Source organism: Gopherus flavomarginatus, chromosome 7, assembly GCF_025201925.1.
Source record: "Gopherus flavomarginatus isolate rGopFla2 chromosome 7, rGopFla2.mat.asm, whole genome shotgun sequence".
Classification (NCBI taxonomy): Eukaryota; Metazoa; Chordata; order Testudines; family Testudinidae; genus Gopherus; species Gopherus flavomarginatus.
Window position 1 is genome coordinate 7,739,564 of NC_066623.1, and position 26,436 is coordinate 7,765,999.

A 26,436-nucleotide genomic window follows, 5' to 3' on the forward strand; every position below is an offset into this window, starting at 1 on the left:
TTTAGGCCTTAACATATTTGAAAATGGTTATCAGGGCTCCACTCAGTCTTCTTTTTTCAAACGCTCCGTTTTTTTAACCTTTCCTCATAAATCAGGTTTTCTAAACTTTTTATCATGTTTGTCCTCTCTCCAGTTTGTCCACATCTTTAGTGCAGCCCCCAGAATTGGACACAGTATTCCAGCTGAGGCTACCAGTGCCAAATAGAGCAGGACAGTTATCTCCTGTCTTACATATGACACTCCTGTTGTCTGCAAGAATGATGTCCGCCTTTTCCACAACTGCATCACTTTATTTACTCTCATTCAATTTGCAATCCACTATAACCCCCAGATCCTTTTCAGCAGGACTATCACCTACTCAATTATTCCCCATTTTGTATTTGGACGCTTTGTTTTTCTTTGCTAAGTGTAGTACTTTGCACTTGGCTGCTTTAAATTTTATCTTGTTGATTTTGGACCAATTCTCCAATTTGTCAAGGTTGTTTTGAATTGTAATCCTATCCTGTAAAGTGTTTGCAAGCTTGATGTCATAAGCAAATTTGATAAGCATACGCTCCACACCATTATCCACGACCGTCATGAAAATATTGAATAGTACTGGGCCCACCTGTGGGACTGAACTAGATATGTCTTGCCAGTTTGACAGGAAACCATTGAGAGCTACTCTCTGAGTACAGTATTACAACCAGTTGTGCCCCCACCTTACCTTCATCTAGACTGCATTTCCCTACTTTGCTTATGAGAATGTCACGTGGAATAGTGTCAAAAGCCTTACTAAAATCAAGGTATATCATGTCTGCTGCTTCTCCCCCATCCACTAGGTCAGTAACCTTGTCAGAGGAGGAAACTAGGTTGGTTTGGCATCTCGATCCATTAAACCCCTGACTCTAATGATCTGGCTTTGCCTTGCAGAGGAGAAGGGTACCAGCCCCCAGGATTACAGATACTACCTGCGAATGTGGGCCAAGGAAAAATATTCCAAGAAAGAAACCATCAAGGATCTCCCCAAAATGAACCAGGTAGGAAGTGAACTGAGAATGTGTTTCCAGTTGAGCGATTTACAGCAGGGATGGAGTAAGGCAGGATATACAGCAGGCTCGGAGTTCTGCCAATACACTTTAATCCTTACTTGCAGCATTGCTTTTTGTTTCAATATTTAGAGTTCTAATAATGTCAGACTCTAGTGGCTCTATTATATGGACATGCATCCAATGGGGGACTAGTTTGAGATTTTACTTATAAACTAAACTAATTTTGTTTCAAACTTAAGACATATTTCCAGTGGTGAAAATCAGGTGCCTTTAACCCTCCTTCTCCTATTAGAACTCTAAACAAAGGCTCCCCTCTAGTACGGTGTGTTTCAAACATCCCCTCAGTGCCTATCCCCTGATTTATGCACTGCCTAGGGTTTCCACTCCCTTTAGAAGATGGAGCACTATGCAAAATATTGGACTACGTATTAGTAAGTGTCGCGTCTCATGAAAACATAAGCTGCTACTTGGAGGGCATGATCTAATACAGGATGATCTCTAATAGGGGTCATTGCTTCTTAGTAGGTGGCTCATAGTTTCATCCACTATTGTAGATTTAGTGGAGGTTTCATAGTCTAACCTGTGGTTTCATTTTCTGTTTTTAAAGGAGCAGTTTATAGAGTTATGCAAGACCCTTTACAACATGTTCAGTGAGGACCCAGTGGAACAAGAGCTGTACCATGCCATTGCCACTGTAGCCAGCCTCCTCCTACGAATTGGGGAGGTTGGAAAAAAGTTCTCCAACCGACCCGTGAAGAAGACTGATGACTGCAAAGAAAATAATAGCCAGGATGATGCGAGTGAAGAGGAGTCACCAATATCTGAACACAGTCAAAATTCAGCAGTGGAGCAGCAACCCCAAGCTGAACCAGGAGACACAGCTTCTGGCAATATCCAGGCTGGAAAAACCCAGCTGGAAAAACAAACTCCAGGAGATGGGGATGGTGGAGAAGGACCAGGATCTCCTATACAGCTCTTGTCAGATGATGAAACCAAAGACGATATGTCCATGTCTTCCTACTCCATGGTCAGCGCGGGTTCCTTGCAGTGTGAAGATATTGCAGATGACACAGTCCTGGTTGGTTGTGAAGCTAGCAGTTCAGCTGCAAGGTATGGCAGCACCATTGACACTGACTGGTCTATCTCCTTTGAGCAGGTCTTGGCTTCCATGCTTACAGAGACAGCCCTGGTAAACTACTTTGAGAAGAAGGTTGACATTGGCCTGAAGATAAAGGAGCAGAAGAAAGTAGAGAGGCAGTTCAGCTCATCCAGTGACTATGATCTCTCCTCCTCAGTGTCAGGCTGAACTCAAGGAAAGCAGTAATGTCTCAGGTGATAAAGGGTGAGGCTATAGACATTGGGCAGATGGCAGGAGTTTTTTACCGAGGCCAATAACTACACAACAACTACAGTAGATTCTGCTGAATAAGTGGCTTGTCACAGTGGCTGTTTAACATAGACACCTCTCTGGAGACCCTGCTTGGTGGAATTAAGTTACATTCTCAAGAGCATGAAAGCTATTAGAACCTAATAGCCCCTAAGGCTTGCAATTACCACTGTAAATTATGCATGTCTGCCTCTGGGTATCTTTTTTTAATTAAGTTTTATTTCAAAAATATCCACTCCATGCCCTGCCCCCATTTGCTGTAGGTTCCTGGGTAGTTTTGTACAAAAGATGCAGCCCAGCTTGAAACTCTGTACGTCTTTGGCTGCCACTCTGTGATCTAAGCAGTATGTCTAAGTGCTCTAGGTCCTTGGCCTACAAAATAGTCTTATTAGGTTCTTAGATACTGTGCTGTATCTTGTATTGCAATTGTATCCCATTGATCCCAGCATCTGGAGATTTGAATGCAGTAGTTTCTCAGATCTGGAGGCTTCTATTGGATGTTATTTGCCATCCTAGTAGCATGTGGTTTTTCAGCATTTTACAAGAAAGTTTCATGTAAACACTGTTTTCTAAGCCTCTGTTTTTAACACTTTGATGTAAGAAATTGGTGGTTTTGAATTGTGTCTGAAGCCACAAAAGCTCCTTGACATTGATGCATAAGAAGCAGTAGCGCTGTAATAGATATTGGGTCTGCCAAGGGGTTTAGATCATGGATACAAAGAGGAGAGAAGTCCTGAACTGGAAAACGACTTATTGGAGCCTAGTTGTTACAAGCTGTTGGTATACAGATCTGTTTTTCTTACTCTTGTTGCTTCTGCCATTAGTTTGTTCACAACTTTCTGTCATCACAGCCATTAGCTTTTAAAAGAAAAATATCTATGTTAATTATATTGCCAGGAAATTATTTACTTCATTTTAATATACTAGTGATGGATCCAATTTTTAACAAGATCCATAGTAAATTTGTCATAAATCAGTCGAATATCAATGTATGACCCAGGTTTACAGAGCCCATGTCAATCACTCAATTATCACAGAGCAAATGTATCCCTTAGTAGAACCTTAGCAGATCAGTTTCTCACTATGGACAGGACCACAGCAGATCTGATCTGTATGAGGCAGAAAACTTACATGAGCATCTGGTGTCACTTGTGACTGTTCCTTGTACCCCCTCTGAAGTACAGTGCTTTCCAGGAGCTTGTGCGTCTCCAGGCTGCCTGTACAACAGGAGTCCAAAGAGCTGTTTACACCTCAGTCCTGCAAAGTAAAGCAGAAGCGGGAGGAAAGTTGTGGTGTTCTCCTCTCAGCCATCACTCTAATAGCTGAATCTGAACAGACTAGCTCACCTGCAAGTTTAAAAGCTTATACAGCTGGAGGGAGTGCAGCTACAGATTACTCTCTGCAAATTAACTGTGGACCAGCGGAAAGTAGGTACTCCATTTGGGAATGGTAACCACCCTGTGGGAGGGCCTCGCCTCCCAGGAAGCATTATCATTTCTTTTCATACAGACATGTTCATCTCATTACAAAAGCATCTGTGTTCCAGTGGCATATGCTTCACTGGCAGAGAGCGAGAAGGTTGGCATGTGGCTGGTGCAGAGCCAGTACTGAGGGTGATCCACATTGGTGCGTCAGGTTGGTGTACAGAACAGGTGGGGATGGCAAAGACTGGAGCCAGCTGATGGATGTTCCCAAGTAAGGTACCATTTTATGCAATGTTCAGTGTTACTTCCTTTTGTGGTGGTCTCTCTGTATTCACATTCACATGCGTATTTCTTAAGTCTCTGCCTCCTCTGTCATGTACCTCTGGAGAGCAACTCTAGTAAAATTGCTTTTACTAATTCTTCAGTAATTTATTGTAATTTTTTTTAAGTACAGATAATACATGTGATTTTACATGGTCTATGTCTGATCTGTCATGTGCTTAATAAATGAACCAGAATACACACAGAGCCCTGGACTGGCTTTCACTTTATCAGCTGAACACTGCTTACCCTCAGGGTGTCTGAGCATATTATTTTTCCTCACTCCATAGCTAGGTTGTATGTCTGTGATTGCTGCCTAAGGCAGTAGACCCAACGGCTGGCCCATGTCAGCTGACTCAGGCTCAGGGGTCTCAGGCTGTGGGGCTATAAAATTCCAGTGTAGATGTTCTGACTCAAGGGAGCCTCCTGGGAGTGGGGGGAGAGTCCCAGTGTGAGAAGGGTGTCACTTTTCTCTCCCTATCCCTGCCACACAATTCCTATCTCCCTCACAGTATCCATGCCAGGAGACTGCAGTTGCACACAGATTAATCGCTATGGGGATGCAAAAACATGTCCCTTCTCTCTGGATTGCAGTGGTCACCTTTCATGGTCTGAGGCTTCTGTGGAAAAGCCTTTGCCAATTATTACAGCAGTCCTGGGGCACGGAACAACTTAAACATTTGTTTTTGGTTTTTATTGACTTAGGAATATTAATACATCAGATATTTCCACATGGAAGCAAGGTTTTTGAGTTAAGCGTACACCAAGAATTTTGACAAATAATCCAGACGATACAATTTAGGGGGTGATTATTTTACAACTCCAAGGAACCACCATCAAGTATAAGAGATGCACTGTATTGTGCCAGACACTGTACAGACAAGTTACAAACGATGGTCCCTGTCCCAGAAAGCTCACAAGTCTAGGTCTTGGACATACTTCAGAAGGTGAACAGAACAAACAAATAGGATGAGGTGGGTTGGCAGGGCATGATAACATGAACAGCAGAAACACAAAAGTTGCAGTTTGCACTTGCCTATGTCAGCCAGCAGTGTTTTGTATGTTTTAGGGCAGAAGTAGGTTTTAAGGAGGGACTTAAGAGGATAAAGTTCACATGTTTTGATGGGAAGATTTTCAATACACAGCTAGTGGCGTAGAAGAAAGTATGGAGGTGCCTTAAAGATGCATGGGCAATTGATATTGGCATCAATGCAAGAGCAAAGGTGGGGTAATTGTCAGCTCAGTACTTTAGATCTGATAGGGTGGGCTACATGGTAAAGACAAGAATATCTAATACAGTAGAGCTAGCAAGCCAGGAAAGACTGGTCAGAGAGAAGAGCCAGCAGCATTTTGAATGGACTTGGGAAAAATATAACTGGTATCAAGCACAGAGAGGAGGAGATGGCAGCAATCAAGGGATGAGGAAAGGGCCTGACTCATTGTGATTGTTGCCTAAGGCAGTAGACCCAACGGCTGGCCCATGTCAGCTGACTCAGGCTCAGGGGTCTCAGGCTGTGGGGCTATAAAATTCCAGTGTAGATGTATGTCTGTCTGTGATACAGGGATAGGGAGAGAAAAGTGACACCCTTCTCACACTGGGACTCTCCCCCCACTCCCAGGAGGCTCCCTTGAGTCAGAACATCTACATGGCCCCAAGACAGACAGAAGAGGCAGAGAGGAGAGATCAAGGCAGATCTTGTTTATTTTCTGTTTGAAAAGGTCAGAGAGATTCTGTGCAGAAAGGTTTTTGGATGCTTTTTGGTACTTAGGCAAATTTATGGCTGATTTTTAGAAATAAAAAAAGTTTCTCTCTCTCCCGCCCCTCATCTCCCTTACATTTAAAAAAAACAAAAACAAAACTTCCAAAGTCACATGAAATAAGTTGCCAGCAACTCTGGGTGGCCTTATGTGCCCTCCAGCCCACTTCTGCTGGGTTTTCTCCTAAAACTGGAAATTCTGGTAATAACTCCTTATAAGTACTATAGAAAGATTCCTTGTTGCCTATATCTATATTTATGGATTTGATTGGCCAAGGAAGCTATAGTTATCTTGCATGTACTCCTGTATGATCTGAAATGGGGGAATAGAAGAGCTTAAAATCCTGAATATTTTTTTCCTCATTAAAATCTTTAAAAATGTCAGCTGCTTCTATGAAACAAACACACTTTCTGGTACATAGATTCTGAGCATTTAAACTCCTAGTGTGCTCCTGAGTAACAGAGGTCATTACATAGTGAGGAGGGGAAATAGCACTGAAACACCCACAAGTGGTTGTCTTCAAAAAAGCTGGGAGTGAGGAAGAGCTTGGGGAGGAAATTGATTAAAAAAACAGGTCTGGGAATTCTTGAAAAATTTACACCAACCAACCAACCAGCCTGGAGGAGAGAGATGCTGGGATATGAAGGAAATTAATGTTGGTGTGCAGCACCTAGCACAGTGGGGTGCTGCTCTATGATGGGTTTCAAGATGCTGCAGCAGTACAAATACTAAAAAAATAGCAAATAAACTTACTTTACTACTGATGACTGCATTTGAAAAGTCAAGGAGCTGTGCTAATAGTAAAGAAAAGCAGTTTTAAGAACTGCTTTTAGGAAGAAAATTGTACTGCTTAGTCCCATAAAGTAACCAAACATCTAGAGGTCATTGGATCCATCAACACTGAACTGCATGGAATACTGCCTAATTACAAACTAAATCAGGGGTAGGCAACCTATGGCACGCGTGCCGATTTTCAGTGGCACTCACACTGCCCACGTCCTGGCCACTGGTCCGGGGAACTCTTCATTTTAATTTAATTTTAAATGAAGTGTCTTAAATATTTTAAAAAACATATTTACTTTACATACAACAAATAGTTTAGTTCTATATTGTAACCTTATAGAAAGACCTTCTAAAAATGCTAAAATGTATGACTGGCACACCAAACCTTAAATTAGAGTGAATAAATGAAGACTTGGCACAACACTTCTGAAAGGCTGTCGACCCCTGAACTAAATGGATGAAGAGAGAATCCAGTTAGCCAAGCACTTGATACCCCGTGTCTCACATTATATACCCAAAAGCAAATGAAAGATCTGCTGGCTTGTGAACACTAAAATTTCTGGATGAACCTTGAAGGTGTAATGACTGAGTTGGGGAAGGCTTCTTGTGAGGTACCAAAGGTATCTGATTGATTATAGAATGGTAGAATTTAGGGCTAACCTAGAATAGGACCAGTTAGTGCTAGGCCCTGTACAAAGTTAAGCAGTCCCTGCCCCAAAGAGTGTCCAGTGTAAATAGACTAAAGGGACCCAGAGAAAGGGATGCAACGTGCAAGCAGAGCGATGGCAAAGGTTCGAGTGGAGTTCAGTTTGGAGGAGCAGAAAGACATGGCGAGGAAGGGGAGTGGGTAAGAGCCAGGGCAGGGGGAAGGAAGGAAGGAGCAGAGCAGCTGGAGCGGGGACGAGGCGATCAGACACGCGGGACTGGCGCAGGTGGCAGCAGCGAGAGGCGGTTTGACACACGGCATGGACCACCCTGCTTCCAGGCGGCTGTGTAGCTGCAGTCCCTCCGCCAGCCACTGGGCGGCAGGGCAGTCAAGCGGGGAGACAGACGAGTACAAAGAAAACAGCGCGGGGGGGCCGAGCTCAGCGCTCTCCTCCGCGCCGCCGCCATTGCCCGGGCGGGGCTGGGCGCTACAGGCGCCTCAGGGGCGGGGTTGGAGGACTGGACGGCAGAGCGCCCGGCTGGCAGGGGGACGCTCTCTCCACCGGAAGTAGTATCTGCGACCGGAAGCCGGGAGCGGACGGCGGGTGGTGGGGGTGGTTCGGCGCGCGCTGGAGGGGTCCGCGGAGCTCGGCTCGGGGCGGCCGCTCCACGGGATGGGGCAACGGTTCCAGGTGCTGAGGTGCTTCTCCTGCGGCACCTTCCAGGTCCACCAGGTGGGGCAGCTTGGGGGGGGTCCTGCGGAGGGTTCTAGTCGGGGGGGCGGGCTGAGGTTTGGGGGGGCCTGGGGGGGCGGGCTGAGGTCTGGGGGGGGCCTGTCCTGGGGGGGGCTGAGGTCTTGGGGGGGGCCTGTCCTGGGGGGGGGGTTAGGTCTGGGGGGGCCTGTCCTGGGGGGGGGGTTAGGTCTGGGGGGGGGCTGAGGTCGGGGGCGGTCCTTACTCCTGGGGAATTCCCCGCCAAAAATTTAAAATTCTGCACACAGCCTTATAAAATTACATGTTTTGTTTGTAAAACTTGTACAGTGAATCACACGAGTTGCAGTTAATTTGGTAATTTATTTCAAAATGCCGTCAGCAAGTTTGTCCGTAACAATACGGACAACAAAATAAATGTTTTTGGACAAACAGATTCCTCACTAGGTATATTAATACTAGAGTTGTCAAACAATTTAAATAATCACGATTAGTCACATGATTAAAAAAATTAATCCTAGTTACCCACATTGTTAAATAACGATAGAATGCCATTGAGTTTAACTTTTTGGATGTTTTCAAATATTGATTTCAATTACAAAACAAAACAAAGTGGACAGTGCTCACTTCATATTTATTTTTTATTACAAATATTTGTGCTGTAAACAAAAGAAATAGTATTTTTCATTTCAGCTCATACAAGTACTGTAATACAATTTCTTTATCATGAAAGTTGAACTTACAAATGTACACTTATGTACAAAAAATAACTATACATAAGTAAAACAGTGTAGAACTTTATAGCCTACAAGTCCACTCAGTCCTACGACTTGTTCTATCAGTTACTCAGATAAACATGTTTGTGTAAATATACGTATTCAGAGCACTGGAAGGGACCATGAAAGGTCATAAAGTCCAGCCCCTTGCCTTCATTAGCAGGACCAATTACTGATTTTTGCCCCAGATCCCTAAGTGGCCCCCTCAAGGATTGAACTCACAATCCTGGGTTTAGCAGGCCAACGCTCAAACCACTGAGCTATCCTCTCCCCTTGTCAGGAGATAATGCTAACTGCTTCGTGTTTACAATGTCACCTGAAAGTAAGAACAGATGTTCTCGTGGCACTGTTGTAGCCAGCGTCGCAAGATATTTACATGCCAGATGTGTTAAAGATTCATATGTCCCTTCATGCTTCAACCACCATTCTAGAGGATATGCATCCATGCTAATGAGGGGTTTCTATAACGATCCAAAGCAGTGCAGACTGACACGTTCACTTTCATCATCTGAGTCAGATGCCGCCAGCAGAAGGTTGATTTTCTTTTTTGGTGGTTCAGGTTCTGTAGTTTCTGCATCGGAGTGTTGCTCTTTTAAGACTTCTGAAAGCATACTCCACATCTCGTCCCTCTCAGATTTTGGAAGGCACATCAAATCCTTAAACCTTGGGTCAAGTGCTGTAGCTATCTTTAGAAATCTCACATTGTACCTTCTTTGCATTTTGTCAAATATGCAGTGAAAGTGTTCTTAAAATGAACGGTGTGTGCTGAGTCATCATCCAAGACTACTGTAACTTGAAATATATGGCAGAATGCAGGAAAAATGGAACTGGAGAAATACAACTCCTGCAAGGAGTTCAGTCAGAGATTTAATTAACGCATTATTTTTTTAACGAGCGTCATCAGCATGGAAGCATGTCCTCTGGAACAGTGGCTCAAGCCTGAAGGGGCATACGAATGTTTAGCATATCTGACACGTAAATACCTTGTGGTGCTGGCTACACAATGCCATGCGAAGGCCTGTTCTCACTTTCATTGTAAATAAGAAACTGGCAGCATTATCGCCCGTAAATATAATAAACTTGTTTGTTTTAGTGATTGATTGAACAAGAAGTAGAACTGAGTAGACTTGTAGGCTATAAAGTTTTACATTGTTTTGTTTCTGAGTGCAGTTACCTAACCAAAACATTTGTAAGTTGCATTTTCACGATAAAGAGATTGCATTATGATATTGTCTGAGATTAATTGAAAAATACTATTTCGTTTATCTTTTTTATAGTGCAGATCTTTGTAATAAAATAATATAAAGTGATCACTGTACACTTTGTATTCTGTGTTCTAATTGAAATCAATATATCTTAAAATATAGAAAAACATCTAAAAATATTTAATAAATTTGAATCGATATTCTGTTGTTTAACAGTGCGATTAAAACTGCGATTAATCTCAGTTAATCTTTTTGAGTTAATTGTATGAGTTAAGTGCAATAATTAGGGTTGTAGATTAAATGCAGAATTTGAGTAATTATTTTAAACTACAATACAGTAGCTTGTTTACTGCACCCTCAGAAGCAGTACAAAGGCTTGGGTAAGTCAGGGTAATGGAGGAGCTGAGGGAGAGGGAAGTAATTGCTGGGAAGGATCCTAGGAGTGAACCTGGAGAGTTGTTGGGTGTGGGTGGAAGAAGTATAGAACAGTTGGGGTTTTTGGGTAGGGGATTGTTAGGGAGTTGGGAGCCTCCCCCATGCAAACTCTGGCTGACCCCTAGCCTCTCTTTCAGTCAGGCACATCCGCCCCCATTCCCATGTGTCCCTGCACCCTTACTCAGACGCCCCTTGTGTCACTCAGCTCTGCTCAGCTACCCCCGTCCCCTTGTGTCCCTGCAACCCCGCTGAGCCACCCCCGTTCCCTTGTGGCCTGCACCTATTCAGCCCCCCACTCCAGTCTGTCCTCCTGCACTAATCCATCTGAACCTCAGTCTGTGACCCTCCCAGCAGCCCTGTGTGCCCCGCTCTGTCTGCCCACCCCATATCCCATGCCTCCTGATCTGGCCTCGCATGCAGAGCGCTGTGAGGAACGTAGCCTCTTCTCCCTATTGCCTGCTGGCTGCAATGGCCGGTGAGCCAGCTGCCCTCTGGTCTGGTGCCAGAGCAGCCCCTGGTGGGAGAAAGGCGTAACTGCAGCACCTCTCCAACATAATGTATTTTCTGCAGAGGAAAGAAAAAAATCTGCGGGGAATGTGAATTCTGCGTGTTCGGGGTGCGGAATTCCTCCAGGTGTTGGTGCGTGGGGATCCTGCATGGCCTGGGGGGTGGTGAGGTCTTGGGTTCCAGGAGCGTTAGGGTGTGGGGTTGAGGTCTTGGGGCTGTCCTGCAGCGGCTCTGGTTCTATTGGGGTGCTCTGGCCTCAGGGGACTGAGGCCTGGGGAGGTCTGTAGAGGGCACTGCAGGGGCTCAGAGCTCTGTCCAGCTGAAGGGAGACAAGCCGCAGCAGCCAGTGTTGGCCTGGAGCAGTACGGGTGGGTGATGTCTCCCTATGTGCTGGGCAGTTGGAGCCTGAAGGCAAATGGCACATCCCTGCTATTACACTCAGTGCTGATTGCTCTCCTCAAATCCTTCTCTTAGGTTAAAAAGAGCAGAAAATGGAGCTGCAAAGTGTGTGGTGAGAAGCAGATGCTGCTAAAGGTGAGTGTGGGGAGACTGTTTCTTTGTGTCATGCTAGAGCTGGCGCGAGGCCTTCTCTCCAGCATCTCAACCCTCATCTCTGTCTTAATTTCCTTTTCAGGCCTATGGCCAAGGCTCTGGGTCTGACTGTAGACGCCATGTCCAAAAATTAAACTTGCTACGGGCTGGGATGGAGGTGGCAGCTGAGGGAACATCTTGGTAGAGTATTGAGTATTTCTTATCTGTTCCTTTATTTTAATATGCAAGTCTCAATGAATGCACTCAACATATCAGACCTCTCAATGGAAACTACCTACGCTGATCTCTGGAGGGAGCGATATTTTTACAGTTGCAAAGATGTGGAACACAGTCATGTCAAGCAGATCTTAGGGGCAAATTATCCATGGAACATATTGTCCTAACCTTGTTTTTTCACTAGAAGTCCTGTCAGATAAGTTCAGTTGATAAATTGCACAAATTGTGTTTACATAGTTCACATGCAAAAATGCAGTGGATGATCTTTGAAACTGGCCCTTCTTGTTTACTTCCTGACTGACTGTGGGAGTGGGGACCTATTGCCGACACTGTTAAGCAGTGTTGGAATAGTGCAAGGGTGAGTCCCAGTACTGTCAGGTTGGGAGGCTAAATGAAAATCCCCGCCTCATTTGCAGTGTTGGAATTCAAGTAGTTTCCATTAAGAATCAGTGGGCATTCCCCACTGCTAGTGCTGAGAGGTTTGTTTAATGTCAGCAGCTTGGGTGTAATGGCCACTGTGCTGGAAAATCTGTCTGGTTTTCTGTTTCCATCACCATAGAATTCAGTTGTGGGAGACTGATCTCAAACTTCCTAGCTGTCAGTAGAACCTTCTGCTTGTTTGCAGTAGTCAAAACTAGCTGAAGGATGTGTAGTGCTTCAGCATTAGGCTCTTCTATATTTTTCTGTGTGGGGAGGAAACGATTTCCGATCTCAATGGGCTTTAAGAAGAATTTGACTTTTTCCCTGATTAGTGCAGAATCTGTGGGGTTAAGCAGGCTGCCCTGAAAGACACACTCCCATAACACTCATGATGATTAAAAATGAATGGGTCATTTGAGCATTGACAGTTGTAAAGGAGCCTTACTACTCTGACTGGGTAGGAGAAAGGCAACCACCCAGTCCGCTTGCAAATATCTGGGAAATAGGCTTTACTGTTTTCACTGGCAAATCCTATCGTTCGCATCTGCTGTTCTGTGGACTTGTTTTCCCACATATTTTTGTTCCTGCTCTCTGTCCCTGGTGCTAATGGTTAGGTGCATATAGATATAAGACAAATATCCTAGGAACCCTAGACTAACTCTTTTATTTTTAGGTGTATAGAGGAACCAGTGAATAATGACAGAGAGAACACAGGAATTCCACAGGACGAAAATGTGGGCAGGCAGGTAAGACACTATGAGACAAATGGTATCTACAAAGCTAAATCAATTGTAAAGTAGCAGAGAGGGTGCCATGTAGTGCAGTAGCCAGTGTTCCCTCTACATTGTTCTGAAGACTGCGTGCAAGCTATAAAACAAATGGAGAAACTAGCCTGTGAGTGGGGAGGCTCAAGGACAGGGTGTGAATGGAAAAGGATGTGTGGAAGCTCTGCTCCATGATGATGATGTTTTGGAACATAACCACTAATACAGCTCAGTTTGGGATCTCTTCCCATGAAGTGCTGAGCACACTCAATTCTTATTGAAGCCAATGAAAGTTAGGGCTTTTAGTATCTCTGTGGTGACTCCACCTGTGGGGGCTCCTTGGAGGAATCATTCTGAGTCATCTACAACATTGTAGGAAGAAGACGTGGAATTCAGTCCCTTGGTCAGCCGGTGGAATAAGTATCTGCACAAGGACAGTGGAGATCAGGAGGAGGTGTATACAGACAGAGAGCAGATGTACTCCCATAAAAGGAACATTGTGGAAGAACAAAGGTGCAAAAATATCTTCCATAATGCTTATTTTAGCTTGATGGTGAGGATTTGTTGGGCGGTATTTTGGGCATGTTCACTGAACTTAGCTGAGGCTGCAGTGACCAATCCAAACTGACCTGAGGAGTGTGGGGTACTTGGGGATGAAAATCTCACCTCTTGGCAGATCTGCACTTTTTTAATCTATGAAATTTCCCATCTGAGCTAATCCAACATCTCTATAAATTCCCATCTCCTGCTCCCCCACCAGGAAACGCAAGACCAGCTTCCGCCACAACAATGCTCAGGAGTGCTTTGAGGAAAAGAGAATTTATGGGCTCACTGGCCAAGCCAAGAAAGTCAAAACCTTCGAGGTATTTTGTTGCAGCAAATGCTTCCTACATCTAAACTATTTTCTTTGGCCTTGTGTGTGTGCTTCATTCAAAGGTTGTTATAAGTCATTTCCTGTCCTTTCCCTCGCCCTTCCTTGTAACCATCTGTTTCGGGGGGGGGGGGGGGGGGAAGCAAGAGGACTAAATCTGCATAACAGTAGTTTATCTTTGAAGGTTATAGTTAGTCAAACATAGTGCTGTTTCTGTGTAAACTAACCCCCTCTGCCTGACTCTCCCATCAGTACGGCATGCAGTGATTGCATGCTCCTCACCAGTAAGTTGGCTATAGCGTAGGGCTGCTGTCAAAATCTGTTAGCTCAGCTATTCTACTGACTTTACCCTATTGACCTTGTATATTATGGTAATGGGGAGGACATGTAAGTATCCTAGCACTTCACAACCTTATGTATTTATCCCTTGTTCGGAATGGGGATGTGCTAACCATCCCCAGTTTAGATGGGGAACTGAGACACTGAGAGACTAGGTGACTTGCCCAAGGTTACACAGGAAGTCTGTGGTGGAGCATGGAATTGAATCTGGGTCTCCAACTTCCCAGGCTAGCACTGGACTTTGCTGGCCTTCGTCACTGCTCCTGGTATCATGCTTTCCTTGCTCTTGCCACAATTGGGCAGTGACTGCTTGTTGTATCAAGCAGTAACAGTGTAGTGGGTGACTCTGGCCCTGTTGTGGAGGAGTCAGTCAGAGAGAGGGTGGTCGTAACGAATATCAAGTTTGCCGAATATGCAGTCAGTGAAGAGATTTCACAAATAATTCTTTACTCTGCCCCTTTCTTAGTTCAGTTTCATTTGTCCTCTGGTTGAGAGAAGTGAAGTACAACTTCAGTAAATAAAGGGCCAACCTCCAGCCCATAATTCTTACAAGCAGGCCTCCTTTTTCAAACCAACTGCACCCTGGACAGCTGACTAAAGAAGAGATGCTGAGCTACACCCAAACACCAGATGTCCTGGTTTTCTGAGCTTTCCCAGTCTGAGCCCTGGTGGTAAACAATTTTATACCAGTATATTTTAGTTAGCGATGTGAATTTTTTTTAACCAAAATAATGAAATCAGCCTAACTGCTAGTGTGGACCCCAGTTTAACAGGTGCAGCTTATTCCCTCGTTGAGGGGAGGAGAAAGAGGCTGGACATGGGAGACCCAGGTTCAGTGTCCTGCTCCGCTAGACTTCCTGTGGTACCTTGGGGTAAGTCAATTAGTGTCCATGTTCTCCAGCTGTTAAATGGGGTAATAGCAGTGCCCTGACCCTGGGGGTATTGTGAGGGTAAATACATTAAAGATTGTGAGGCACTCAGATACTACAGTGATGGGGCAAGATGAATACCTAGAAAGATAATGTAGAGACAGCCCAATAGAGGTCAGGAAATCAAACCAGCAGGGTTCCCCTTTCATCTGCATATTTAGGATTATATGCTGGTGACTAATTAAGTGATGTGTATTTTTATGATCTTGTGTAAGTGAAATGAAATATTTGGATATACTCAACCTCTAGTGAAATACAATTTCAAAACACCTCCTATTCTTTGGACAGTAGAGCTGACCTGGGCAGAGTGGGTTCTGCTTCATGACTGTTTTTTCACCACACGTCAGAATAGCTGGCTCTGTACCAATTTCACCTCACTGGAAAGCGAAGTGATGAGGAATAGTAGTGAGGCTGGTTGGAAGAACAGGATTACTACTTGTCAGTTCTGTGTTCACCAGGCTCACTGTAGTTAGGCTGTAGCACCAGCAAGCACAGCCCTTTTGTTTTCTTGTTACAGAGCAGGAAAGATTCAACAACGGTAGCTGACCAGGACGGTGGAGATTATATATGTAACAGCGTTGTGGTTCCTGCTATCAGTGAGTTTTGGGTACCTGAGAATACACAAGCTCCAGAGTCAGCTAATGTCACCATGTCCAAGTGGGAAAAATTTCTCCTATCTCCCAGCAGCTGTAATAATGGTAACATAACCCCTGCAGCACAGAAGAGCAGTTGGAAGTTAGATACACAGAGGGCCTCTGCAGGAAACTTTCTAATGCCGGATGAATATCCACAGCAGGAGGAAGATTCTGAATCTCCAGGCCCAGGTGCCCAAACTGAAAAGAGCTTCACCAACAGTAAGCAAACAGCACAGAAATATGCCTCAAAGCTTCATAGCACCACACTGGCTGCCAGAGGGCAGACTGCCTTTGATGTCAGCCATGCAGTTATTGAGGGTGTGCTTTCTGGAAAATATAAGGACTGCCTGAGTAGGGCAGGGTCTGGTATTGCAGAGAACAATGAAGGCAGCTTATGCTTGGCAGGCACTGTGATGCCAGCAAACTATTTATCCAAGGATGCTGTGACCTTTACTTCTACAGATCCTTTTGCTAGCTCTAGTGGGGTGTCTCAGTGTCTTTCTGCTCCAAGTAGCAGCTTCTTTTGCACAGATGATGATTTTGATGATAATCTTTGAAAAGTTCCAGGCTCTGCACTTTAACTTTCTTGCCTGCCCCTGGTGCCTGTTGGTGTCCCTAGTTTAACTACTATAGCTGCCTATTGAAATATTACTGGGAAGGACAGAATCTCTGTTCCTCACCTTCTTCCAAATTAGAATTAACATGGAATGAATTGCTTGAGGGAAATATCCATGATCTTTCTCTGACACTTCTGTTTGAAGAAGAAAAGCTGACCCGAGATTTTTTCCTTTCAGGTAACTGACTGTTCAGAGCAATTATTGTGGGGTTTTACTGTTCACAAGTAATAAACAGATTTTGTTTTCAATATAATAGGTTCCTCTGGTAGTGCCTTGTATGCTCCTAGCAGGTGTGTTTGAGGAGGAAGATGAAAGGTGGGCTCTTCCCTGGCCATAGCATTAGCTGTGCTTTTCCCCATACCGCCAGAGGCAAAGCCCTGCTGCTGCATAACTGTCACTGGCTGTAGTGTCGCTTAGGAGAGCCAGTACTTCACTAAGTGCACTGCTAGTCCCTGCTGAGGGAGGCCTGGGTGCTTCTCCCCTCTTGTACAGGTGATCTAATATTTTGAGAAGTTAATTCCAGAGACAAATGAACTAAGTGCTTCTGTGTCATTACCCCAATTGCTGCTCTTCCATTACAAATTAACACAGAGAACGTGTGCAGAAACAGCCTCAGCTTCTACCACACTTTACAACTCAAGTAGGAGCCCTCACTCCTGCACTGACTGTTCTAAGTGTAGGTCAGACATGATTCAAGCTAGTCATTCCTCCTAGGGGGAGTGAGGAATTTATTAAGTGAGTGGGAAGTGTAGCTATTCTCTCCAAGGGCTTGGAATTTGCTTTGGGACTAGTAGGTGCTATTGAGTTGCTGGCAAAATAAGGCAAGAACCCTCCTCTGATACTTGTGTAAACAGATATGCTAAGGTAGAGGGTTGCTAGAGTCCTGAAAGCTGAAGCTGGGTAGTCCAGGGATCTCTGTGCATGAGACAGCCTCCTGAGTGTAAGCTTCTGCCAACCAAGGGCTGCTGTGTGTTCTGGAGTAGGTGCCACCACACTTGTCTACTGTCTAAAGAGAAGTTAATCCTACTCTCTTCTAGAACTCTTGTCCACCACTCCTTATCTAGGATTAGAGCATGCGCTCAGCACTGCTGTAGGTATAGAATAGTTGCTGTAGCATGAGAAGCAGTTCCTGTCTTAGCAACAGACAGCTTGTAGAGACCACTTATTAACTTTTTTACTTTGCCCAAGACACGGAGTTGTTCCAGGTTAGGTATTCTTCCTAAACTAAATTCCAGCCAAGATGTATTAGTGTGTTGCAGTTTGTCCCTGGAGTGGCTAGGTTACTATGCAGATTTTAAAGTCAAGTAATCTGATATTTCACAAACAAATAAGACAGGAAATATTTATTTTCCCCTGAACATGGAAACAGAGACAGACAGTGACACCTCAGATAGGGAGACATGCATCAGTGTAGAATTGCTGTTCAGTTTTTCATCAGTTCACAGAAGAGTGCTCTAGCCTACACAAATGCTATTAGGAAGGAGGCGGTTGCTTGGAATACTGGATGGTATCCAGTGCTGCCCCAATGTCATATTTCTTTGCCTGTAGGAGACGGGTCAACCATCCACCATCATCAGAGAAACCCATGGAGAGCATCTGAGACAGAGATTCAATCAGGCGGGGGTCTGCTTCTGTTAAATCAAGAGTTATGAGTACAAAGTGGGATTACATCTACAGTTTAACAAAACACAGCAAGAAGCTGATGGAACTTGTTCTGTCCCCACATAAACAGCAATCATACTGTGTTGTACAGCTAGTTACTTATCAAGGCTATATCCTGTGACCTGGTTTCTTAAAGAACTTTATTCTTGATGCCATATAGTTCAACAGCACGTGCCTTATTGTAAGTGCATGATCAAACTTGACTCTAGCCATTCGTCATGTAAAGATGCTGGAAGTCAGGCAGTAGTTATTATGGCCTGATATTCCATTACTGGCTCACCCCACAAAGGGTCATCTCACTCTTCTGAGTGTTCCTTAATGTCTCTGCCCCTAAGAAATACTGTCCTTGCTTTCTGTTAATTGACTGCCTTTTTCAAGTTAGCTGAATGAACCCTAGTTTAACTGAATATCCTTCTTAAGAGTCTCTTACTTGCACCCCCCACCCCAGAATTTAATTGACTACTTCCCCATAAATCTTGGGTGTTTTCCAATTTTATTTAGTACATCTGGCAGTAGTGGTCAGTTTGTCTAGCAATTTTTCCATACAAACTGAAGTGAGGTGAAAGTGACAAGCTACATGTCATCCAGGGCAATACAAAAACACTCCCCTGAAGTTAACTAGCTTCTACCACCACTCCAATGAAATGCTGCAAGAGGTGGCAACAAAAGAGTTCTTAGATGTAGTTTAGCCATAGACAAGGTTTTCTGCTCTGTTCTTACAACCCATATGATGGGCAGTGTTAAGGTCCTTCTGCTAGCAACCCAAGAAACATTAGGCTTCATTGGAAAGGGACAAGTGGTTGACCAAAATACAGCTACTCACCTGGTGGGAGATGTGGATAGAGTGCAGCTTCTCGCAGTCCTGTAGGTCCTGGTCTAGGGGGAACCTGAAATGGGTCTAAAGAGCTGGGACCCTGTGTCTCTGGAATTTGGAGAGACTGCAGTTCACCTGTGGAGGGATCCACTTCTTTTGAAGTTAAGTGGGTCCAGTCCTCATCACCTCCTGCAGAACTACTGGATTCACCCTGTTCCTGTAAATATAAACAAAAAAGGAGCCAATGTCTTGCACAGTTCTCCAGAGTAGGATGCAGGCTCTGCTATTATCTACCATTGACATGAAACAGGTTCATTCCTTTCCCTTAATGAGAGGAGTTTGGGATTGAATGCTAAGATCCCAACAGAAGTAGCTACTCACAGGTCTATCTATACTGTGATTTGTGCTATTAAAATCTATTCCAATGATGCTACTTAGTTTATAGTAGTAAGAACCAGTTATGGCTGTGCCTAACAGCAAAAAGGAACTTGTCATGTCTCATCTAGTAAAGGAATTCACATACCTGCGACAGGAAATTGCTGTCTTCCATATCTGTGGAAGGAGGGTCTATCACCATCTCCTGCATCTGCTCGGTAATAGAATCTTCTCTCTCAGGGACAGGTTCTTTACTACTCCCTTCTGGTTTAGTCTGGCCACTCTGGCTAGTGGAACTGCCTCCAGGCTCAGAATCACTCTTCTGTGAACTTGGACAAGGGGGAGTCACTTTGCTTTTTTGTCCCCCATGTTCCACATCAATATCTACTTCAATGCCTAGGAAAACAGTTGAGAAGGGAGAAGAGTCAGTACACTTGTCTTCAAAGTACAGTCCTGGAAGTTCCTTCCATGATCTCACATTAATCCTAGTTATTTTAAATGAGGGAGTGGAGACCGTTCTGTTTTCATCTACAGTTTCTCATCCCCTCTGGGATACTTCAAGGTAGAAGTCTAGCACTTGGTGCACCAAGTTGGTGCTCAATTTGGCACATTTTCGTGTATACTGTTGTACACGTGCTTCATCTCCATGTCAGAGCGCTGCTCACTACATTTAGAGCAGGGGTTGGCCACCTTTCAGAGGTGGTGTGCCGAGTCTTCATTTATTCACTTTAATTTAAGGTTTTGCATGCCAGTAATACATTAATGTTTAGAAGGTCTCTTTCGAAAAGATCTAATAAACTATTTTAAGTAAATAAGGTTTTTAAAATGTTTAAGAAGCTTCAATTAAGTTAAAATGCTGAGCTCCCTGGACCAGTGGCCAGGACCTGGGCAGCGAGAGGGCCAGTGAAAAATCAGCTCACATGCCACAAGTTGTCTGCCCCGATTTAGAGGATGACGGAGGGAACTATTTACACTCACAGGAGCCAGATGAGTCACCACTGATTCTTCCCAGTTAAATACTGACATTACACAGTAAAGTAGCATATGCCTCATCTTTTGCTTCAGTCTGAAGAATGACACTCAATATCTCTAGTATGTTTGTTGGAGAACAGACCACATCTCAGTGAAGGAGAAGTGAAGTGGAGTGGCCAGAAATGGCTCAGGTCTCCTATGAGGCAGAAGTAGGCCACTGTTCCTGTTGATACAAGCTATGGTAAAATGCTGGATTTGGGATAGATTAAAAAAAAAAAAAAAGGTCACTTACCAAGAGGACTCAGCATGGCTGCAACACTCTCCCCAACATTCTTTAAGAAGGTGACGTGGTCCTGCGGCTGACTGTTAAAGGCGTCTTTAAAAGAAAAAAATCACTACATGTTAGCAAAAGTTAAGAGTACACTGTGCATCTATTCTTTCCTCAAGTTCAAAGAGGGGTTTTGGTAATTCTACCAGACAATCCAATCACACACACACACCCCTTCCAGAGTCATTACGTTCCAGCAAATCTAGTTTAAAAATACATAAAGTATTAAAAAAAACTTAAATCTAAAGACTCCATACTACTATGCAAAAGTGATCATTTACTTTACCTTGAATACTTCATTGACAAGTCATTCCATCCTTACCTTGCTCAGGGTTCGGATTTTCGGGTGCAGCACTGCTTTGTGCCTGCCCAGAGTCCTGCTCAGACTTTCCACATGGAGTGGCAGGGCCAGGGTGCCCCCAGCCATGTATCCATGCAAAGGGTGGAACCCCATGTCTCATCTTACGAAGCCAGCGACCTCTAGGAAACCACTGGGGGGGAGAGAAGAAAGTTACATGAGTCCACATATTTAGACAGATTATTCTAAGTATAAGCCACAAGATACAGGTGCCTGTTATCTACAGTTTTACATTTAGCTGTCCTCTACAGGTTCCCCTCTAGACCAGTCTTGCCCCATGCTAGAAGTTAGTTTTGCTCACCTCAAATGGATTAAGCAGTGGGCTTTGAAACATGATCATGTTGTGCTCCTTGTGGATGCCTTTCCCCTCACAGGTGCTGCATAAGTCATAGTCTGGGCAAATAGTGCATTTGAATCGAGCACCTACCACTGGTCCTTCACAGCCATCACAGATCACATTGGGGTGCACCACATTGGGGGGACGCTCCTGGTTGCACTGTGAACGGTGCTCACGTCTGCACTCCTTTTTCTCTAAAAAGGAAATGCCTTTATAGTGCAGAGGAAACAGATTGCCATTTTAAGTATTTAAAGGAATATGATCAGTTGAAAGTTTCTATCCATGTATTTTAGTACATAATGTGCACACTCCAGCTTTTGTCACTGAAGCCCTACAATCAGAGGTGCCCATGCCTACTCATGCACAGGAATCATATTGAATAGGATTATAAGTGGAAAGTGCAGACAGCTCCTTCCATCACTATGCTAGCTTAAGAATCCCTGCATTAGTGTGTGTGTGTATGTGTATATATGTTACTTACAATACTGTTTAGATGTTACAGAAACCACTGGATTTTAGGGGATTACTACCTCTGAAATAGATGAGCATTTGTTTGAGTCACATTCCCAATTATTTTAATTGGAGGTGTAAGGCATCAATCTTCAAGCCATTATTTTTAGAGTAGTGGAAAGTTCTCCATTTGCTTTAATCTTTCCATTAGCTTATCTGCACTCAGGCAAGAGTGCCGCTTTTAAAATTTAAGTGCAATCCTAGTTTTAGCAAGTTATGCGATTCCCTCCTGAGTCTGGCAAATTTTTAGAGCTCCATCTTAGACTTCTGCATTAGAGGTTTGGCTCAGACAAGAATTGATGCTCTTGCCCTCAACTTTTGCTGCATACCACAACCTCTAGTCTGTAAGAGCAATTTTTTTTTGGTATTTTTCCTCTTCCTTCATTAGTCAAGATACTGCCTCTAAAGTCATATGCAGGAAAAAGCCAGCATAAATCTGGAGCAGAGTATGATATTGAGACCAGTCTAGTCAATAGCTCCTAACTGGTTCTCATGTGAATGGGTATTAAAAAACAAACACACAAGAGTCCTAGAATAAGAGGCCTGCCTCGAATATATTGCAATTGCTAGTGTCCCAGTTTTAAAATCAGAGCCAAAATGTCAGCAATGCCCCTCAAGTGTTATGGGCCAGCTTTTCCAGATTGGATTTTTACAGTGTTGCTCATATCACTCCAGTGCAAGAATCATTAGAGGACTGGTCCTCAGAACTAAGTTGTGCATTAAGGAAGTAGTTTCACACCCCATACCTACGCTTGAGAAACAGATTATGTTTACATTAAGGCTGAGAATGGATAACTTTTTTCTCCACTTCATCAGCCTTATAACTTCCACAGTCTATTCCATTCCTTAACTTGTACCATTGCCAGTACAAAGATCCATCAAGTTTGTGCCCCAGTGTTGCAGGCATCATGCAAACATCAATATAAAAACGTTTCAGAGAAGTTAAGAGAAAACAAGCAGGTTTAACAGATAGGATGGGAGGGACCAGGAGCAGTGATCTGTAAATCTGCAAACTGTGCACGTGTCAAGTCTTTGAAGCTATGTGAGCACTGACTCCAACCATCAGAGTGCTACTATGAGGTATGTTAAAATGCTAGTAAAAACCAGAGAGGAGTACTGAATGAGTCACGATTAAGAATGAAACTGCACACCCCTTCTCACTGGTGGATAGTGCTAGCAAAGGTCCAGCCATGTTATGTTTTTCTTAAAGTAACTATCCAATAGTGTGAATTTTGTAGTAGAGTACAATCTGACAGTGGATTTGCTAGTTTATTCCCTGCTCAGCAAAATGGAATAGAGTTCCTCCAAGCCCATAAACACCCTTTATGCTTTGTTAACCTTACCCTCAAGGGACCCATATCACTGTGCCATCCTTGCAGCAAAGGAGAGCAAATGTGGTTCCTTGCCTATTGCTCCTGAAGCAGCCAGTGTGTGATACAGAGTACCCGAGGAAGGGTGAGCTCTGAGTACTACCTCTGCCCTACTCAGTAACTCATGACAGAAGCACAAGGCCAACCATGTGTCTCTTTGTGGTGGTATAGAGGCTGTCAAGACCAAAAAGTTACCTTTGATGTAAATACGAAAAATGCCATCCTTCACATATGGCAATGCCATCTTGAGTTCTTCATCACTGGAGAAGGCAATCATGTCCCCATCTTCATCTGGAGAAAACGGATTAATAAACTGGATAGAAGTGATAATCAGGAAGAGATGCAAGTAAATCCTTGTTTTCATACAGTGACTTATGCTCAGTCGTCTTAAGTATTTTGCTAAGAATGGATACTAACAATCAAGCAACACCTCACTGCTTTGAATGTTAGAATCTGTTAAAGTAAAGAGGGAATAAAAGTGTTGATTATCTACCCTCACCTCACCAATGGCCCTTGGTTCTTACTCTCAGAACCCAGATTAGGCAAAAGAGGACAGTAAAACCAGTTCCAGTAAAAGCTTTGTTATCTGTCATGTTGGGGAAATGCGGGGGTGCTGGTAAATCAAAAATTCCAGTTAACTAAGAGGGAGGGAATTTGGGGGCAGGAGAAACTTTGGGGTGCTGGATCCAGGCCACACTCACCTTGGGGGGCTCCCCACAAGCAGCAGCCTATTCTGTCTGCTCCTAGGCAGAGGCACAGTAGGCAGCTCTGTGTGCTGCCTCTGCTCACAGGTGCCACCCCACAACTCTCATGGGCCATGGTTCCCAGATAATGGGCACTGCCGAGCCAGAGCTCAGGGCAGGGGCTTGCGCAGAGTTGCCTAGCCACACCTCCGCCTAGGAGCAGCCAGGACATGTCACCACTTGTGGGCAACCACCCAAGGTGAGCACTGCCTGGATCCAGCACTCCTTCCTATGCCCCAGCTTCTTGCCCCCAAACCCCTTCCTGCACTCAAACTCCCTCTCAGAGCCTGTGCTCCCTCCTGCATTCCAAACCCCTTGTGGCCATTCCTCTGTCTAGGAGCAGCAGAGATACGTCACTGCTTCTGTGGCACCACGTGGAGCCAGGTATGGAGTCAACTGGACTATAAACTAGACTTTCAATGAAGATCAGAAATAATGGTTATAGAGCTTTGTGGTGATAAAGTGCCAAATAAAACAGCTTTTACTGCGCTAGACCTAAAGTTTGACCTACTTGACCATATAGTGTTGTAGCCAAGTCAGTCCCAGGATATCAGGACCAACTTCTGTTGGTGAGACACACAAGCTTTCAAGAGCTCTGTCACCAACAGAAGTTGGTCCAATAAAAGGTATTACCTCACCCACCCTGCCTCCCTACTTGAGAGTACTGTAGTTCGTTTGGTACAGAAGTATCTTCTGTTTACACACCCACCACACTGGTATAGTTTTAAAGACACACACACTGCAGCAATAGTTGTATTTAAATAAGTCTCATTGTGTCTGCAGTACTACGCTGCCACAGCAGCAACTCTCAGGAAGAAGCTAGGCTGCAGAACTGTATGTGTTCTTAAGAACTGGCAGTGGTGGGAACTGAGAAAAATCTTACAAGGAAGCAATTTCACAACAAACAAGTTAATCATCTTAAGAAAACAGGCTTCTGAGTGTAAGATACTTAAGAACTAAGTAGTCAGCACTGAAATATATGTTGCTCTTTGATCACCATAAAGTCACTGTATGAATACTACTTGAAAGGAAGTTTGATATATCTCAGAGAGAAGTGGGCAAGTCTCCTCAATGTTCTGCCAACTTGCTAAGAGCTGGTTTAGAGACTAAAGACACTGAAAGTGTGAGATGGATACTGTGTGAACTGAACTTCAATTCACGTTAGTGAAGGGTTGGCAGAACAGCAGCAACATCTTTTCCTTCTGTATTTGAGCTAAGGAAAGTCTCATTTTACGTACCTTCCTTCTAAGGCTGGTCTTCACTCACAGTGCTAAAACTGTGCAGCTATGCCATTGCAGCGCTTTAGTGAAGATGCTACTATACTCCCGGCAGCATGGTTAAGCCACCTCCCTGAGAAACGGTAGCTATGTCAACAGTCCACATAAGGCTGTCTGTGCATGGGGGAGGGATGGGGTGTTAGATCAGTATAACCAAGTGGCTCAGGGGTGGAAAATCCACACCCCTGAGCGATGCAGTTATACGGACATACCTTTGTAGTGTAGACCAAGCCTTAGGGTGGCCAGACAGCAAGTGTGAAAAATCAGGACAGAGGGTGGGAGGGAACAGGAGTCTATATAAGAAAGACCCCCCAAAAAAATTAGGACTGTCCCTATAAAATCAGGACATCTGGCCACCATACCAAGCCTTAAGCATTTACAGAGGTACAAAAAAAAAAAAAAAAACCCCGCTTATGGAACTTGTGTAAGGAAGTTAAGCTCTTAAGGCAAGACTGTGGCACAAAGCACTGTTCCAAGAGCTATTTGATGTGCCTGTTTTCCTTCGGGGGGCAGCCAGCTCCCCTCTGGGGCATATCGTATCAGATAGAAATTATATCACGCTCCTAGCGACATACAGTGGTGTCCTCCCTTCCTCTTTGAGACATTCAACCTAGATTAGAACTTAAAAAACGCTCGTTTATCAAGAAGCCTGTGAAGTTTCGTTACTGCGTGTGTGATCGCTGCTGAAAACAGCCGGACAAGCCACGCCCCAGGCCTAAATCAGCTGAGCCGCCGCCGGGAGTGGAGTGTAGACGTACCCGAAGTCTCGCCACCGACTCAGCTCAGCCCGCGGGGTTACTGTTCAGTCACAAGCACTCGCTAAGGTGCGACCAACCCGGGATAAAGGCTTTTCTGCCCCCAGCGGTCTCGGGACAAGCCTCCCGCGCAGGGCTCGCGCCCAGCGGGTCAGGGTAGTTCGGGGGGCCCAGCCTGGAGCGGGGAAAGCAGCCCGCTCCGGGCAGCGGCGGCCCCAAGGCGAACCCCCCAGGTGTCCCTCTGTCGCCTCCTGTCACCACACCGGGGACCCCGGGCCTCGGTCATTAGGACCCACCCCGGACACCCCCCCGCGCCGGTCACCCCCGCGGGGCGCTCACCCTTGTAATTCATCTGGAAGGCGCCGGGGGCCGCGCCGGCCCGCAGCAGCCCCGGGAAGATCTCGCAGATCTTGTCGCGCACGGCGGGGTAGCGGGCGGGCGGCTCCAGGGCGAAGCGGCGGATCTCGCGGACAGTCTCCTCCTTGCCCAGCAGGTAGGCCTTCACCGTCAGCGCGGCCATGGCGGGGCTGTGGCGCAGCACGAATTGGCGGCGGACGGGCGGCAGCTGCTGAAGCTGTGGCGAGAGCGCGGCTCGGACCCGAGAGCTCCC

The 26,436-nt window shown here is 44.9% G+C and overlaps 3 protein-coding genes across 10 annotated transcripts in view; 2 read left to right on the top strand and 1 right to left on the bottom strand.

Moving 5' to 3' along the window:
• The window catches only part of TBC1D9B (TBC1 domain family member 9B), a 46,841-nt gene extending 42,473 nt beyond the window's left edge, over nt 1–4,368 (top strand). For all 6 annotated transcript variants that reach the window (XM_050961504.1, XM_050961506.1, XM_050961507.1 and 3 more), the window contains 2 exons: nt 913–1,019; nt 1,639–4,368. In XM_050961504.1, the coding sequence (XP_050817461.1) occupies nt 913–1,019; nt 1,639–2,337 (806 nt within the window). In that variant the 3' untranslated portion in view covers nt 2,338–4,368. The remainder of the gene's footprint in view (nt 1–912; nt 1,020–1,638) is intronic.
• Nucleotides 4,369–7,936: 3,568 nt separating this feature from the next.
• Nucleotides 7,937–16,949, top strand: MRNIP (MRN complex interacting protein). The gene is made up of 7 exons (XM_050961616.1): nt 7,937–8,083; nt 11,457–11,516; nt 11,617–11,714; nt 12,844–12,916; nt 13,311–13,447; nt 13,695–13,797; nt 15,591–16,949. The coding sequence occupies exons 1-7, from the start codon at nt 8,024–8,026 to the stop codon at nt 16,263–16,265; spliced, it is 1,206 nt and encodes a 401-aa protein (XP_050817573.1). The 5' UTR covers nt 7,937–8,023; the 3' UTR covers nt 16,266–16,949.
• A 704-nt stretch (nt 16,950–17,653) lies between these two features.
• SQSTM1 (sequestosome 1) lies at nt 17,654–26,436 on the bottom strand. Of its 3 annotated transcripts, none has more exons than XM_050961602.1 (8): nt 26,166–26,436; nt 23,247–23,342; nt 21,136–21,365; nt 20,799–20,967; nt 20,441–20,524; nt 19,325–19,572; nt 18,811–19,018; nt 17,654–17,956 (listed from the first exon to the last, which is right to left on the bottom strand). In XM_050961602.1, the coding sequence occupies exons 1-8, from the start codon at nt 26,344–26,346 to the stop codon at nt 17,799–17,801; spliced, it is 1,374 nt and encodes a 457-aa protein (XP_050817559.1). In that variant the 5' UTR covers nt 26,347–26,436; the 3' UTR covers nt 17,654–17,798. The 3 variants fall into 3 exon arrangements, with proteins under 3 accessions (XP_050817559.1, XP_050817560.1, XP_050817558.1); XM_050961603.1 differs by having other exon boundaries at nt 21,262–21,380; XM_050961601.1 differs by having other exon boundaries at nt 21,136–21,380.

What these genes read in the sequence shown, in the direction of transcription:
- MRNIP (XM_050961616.1), top strand. Translation starts at nt 8,024, where the DNA reads ATGGGGCAACGGTTCCAGGTGCTGAGGTGCTTCTCCTGCGGCACCTTC. An exon ending in AGAAGCAGATGCTGCTAAAG is followed by an intron (nt 11,517 to 11,616) that starts GTGAGTGTGGGG and finishes TTTCCTTTTCAG; the next exon opens with GCCTATGGCCAAGGCTCTGG. An exon ending in AACATTGTGGAAGAACAAAG is followed by an intron (nt 13,448 to 13,694) that starts GTGCAAAAATAT and finishes CTCCCCCACCAG; the next exon opens with GAAACGCAAGACCAGCTTCC.
- SQSTM1 (XM_050961601.1), bottom strand. Translation starts at nt 26,346, where the DNA reads ATGGCCGCGCTGACGGTGAAGGCCTACCTGCTGGGCAAGGAGGAGACT. An exon ending in CACTGCTTAATCCATTTGAG is followed by an intron (nt 20,968 to 21,135) that starts GTGAGCAAAACT and finishes TCTCCCCCCCAG; the next exon opens with TGGTTTCCTAGAGGTCGCTG. An exon ending in CTATCCACATCTCCCACCAG is followed by an intron (nt 17,957 to 18,810) that starts GTGAGTAGCTGT and finishes TTGATTTAACAG; the next exon opens with AAGCAGACCCCCGCCTGATT.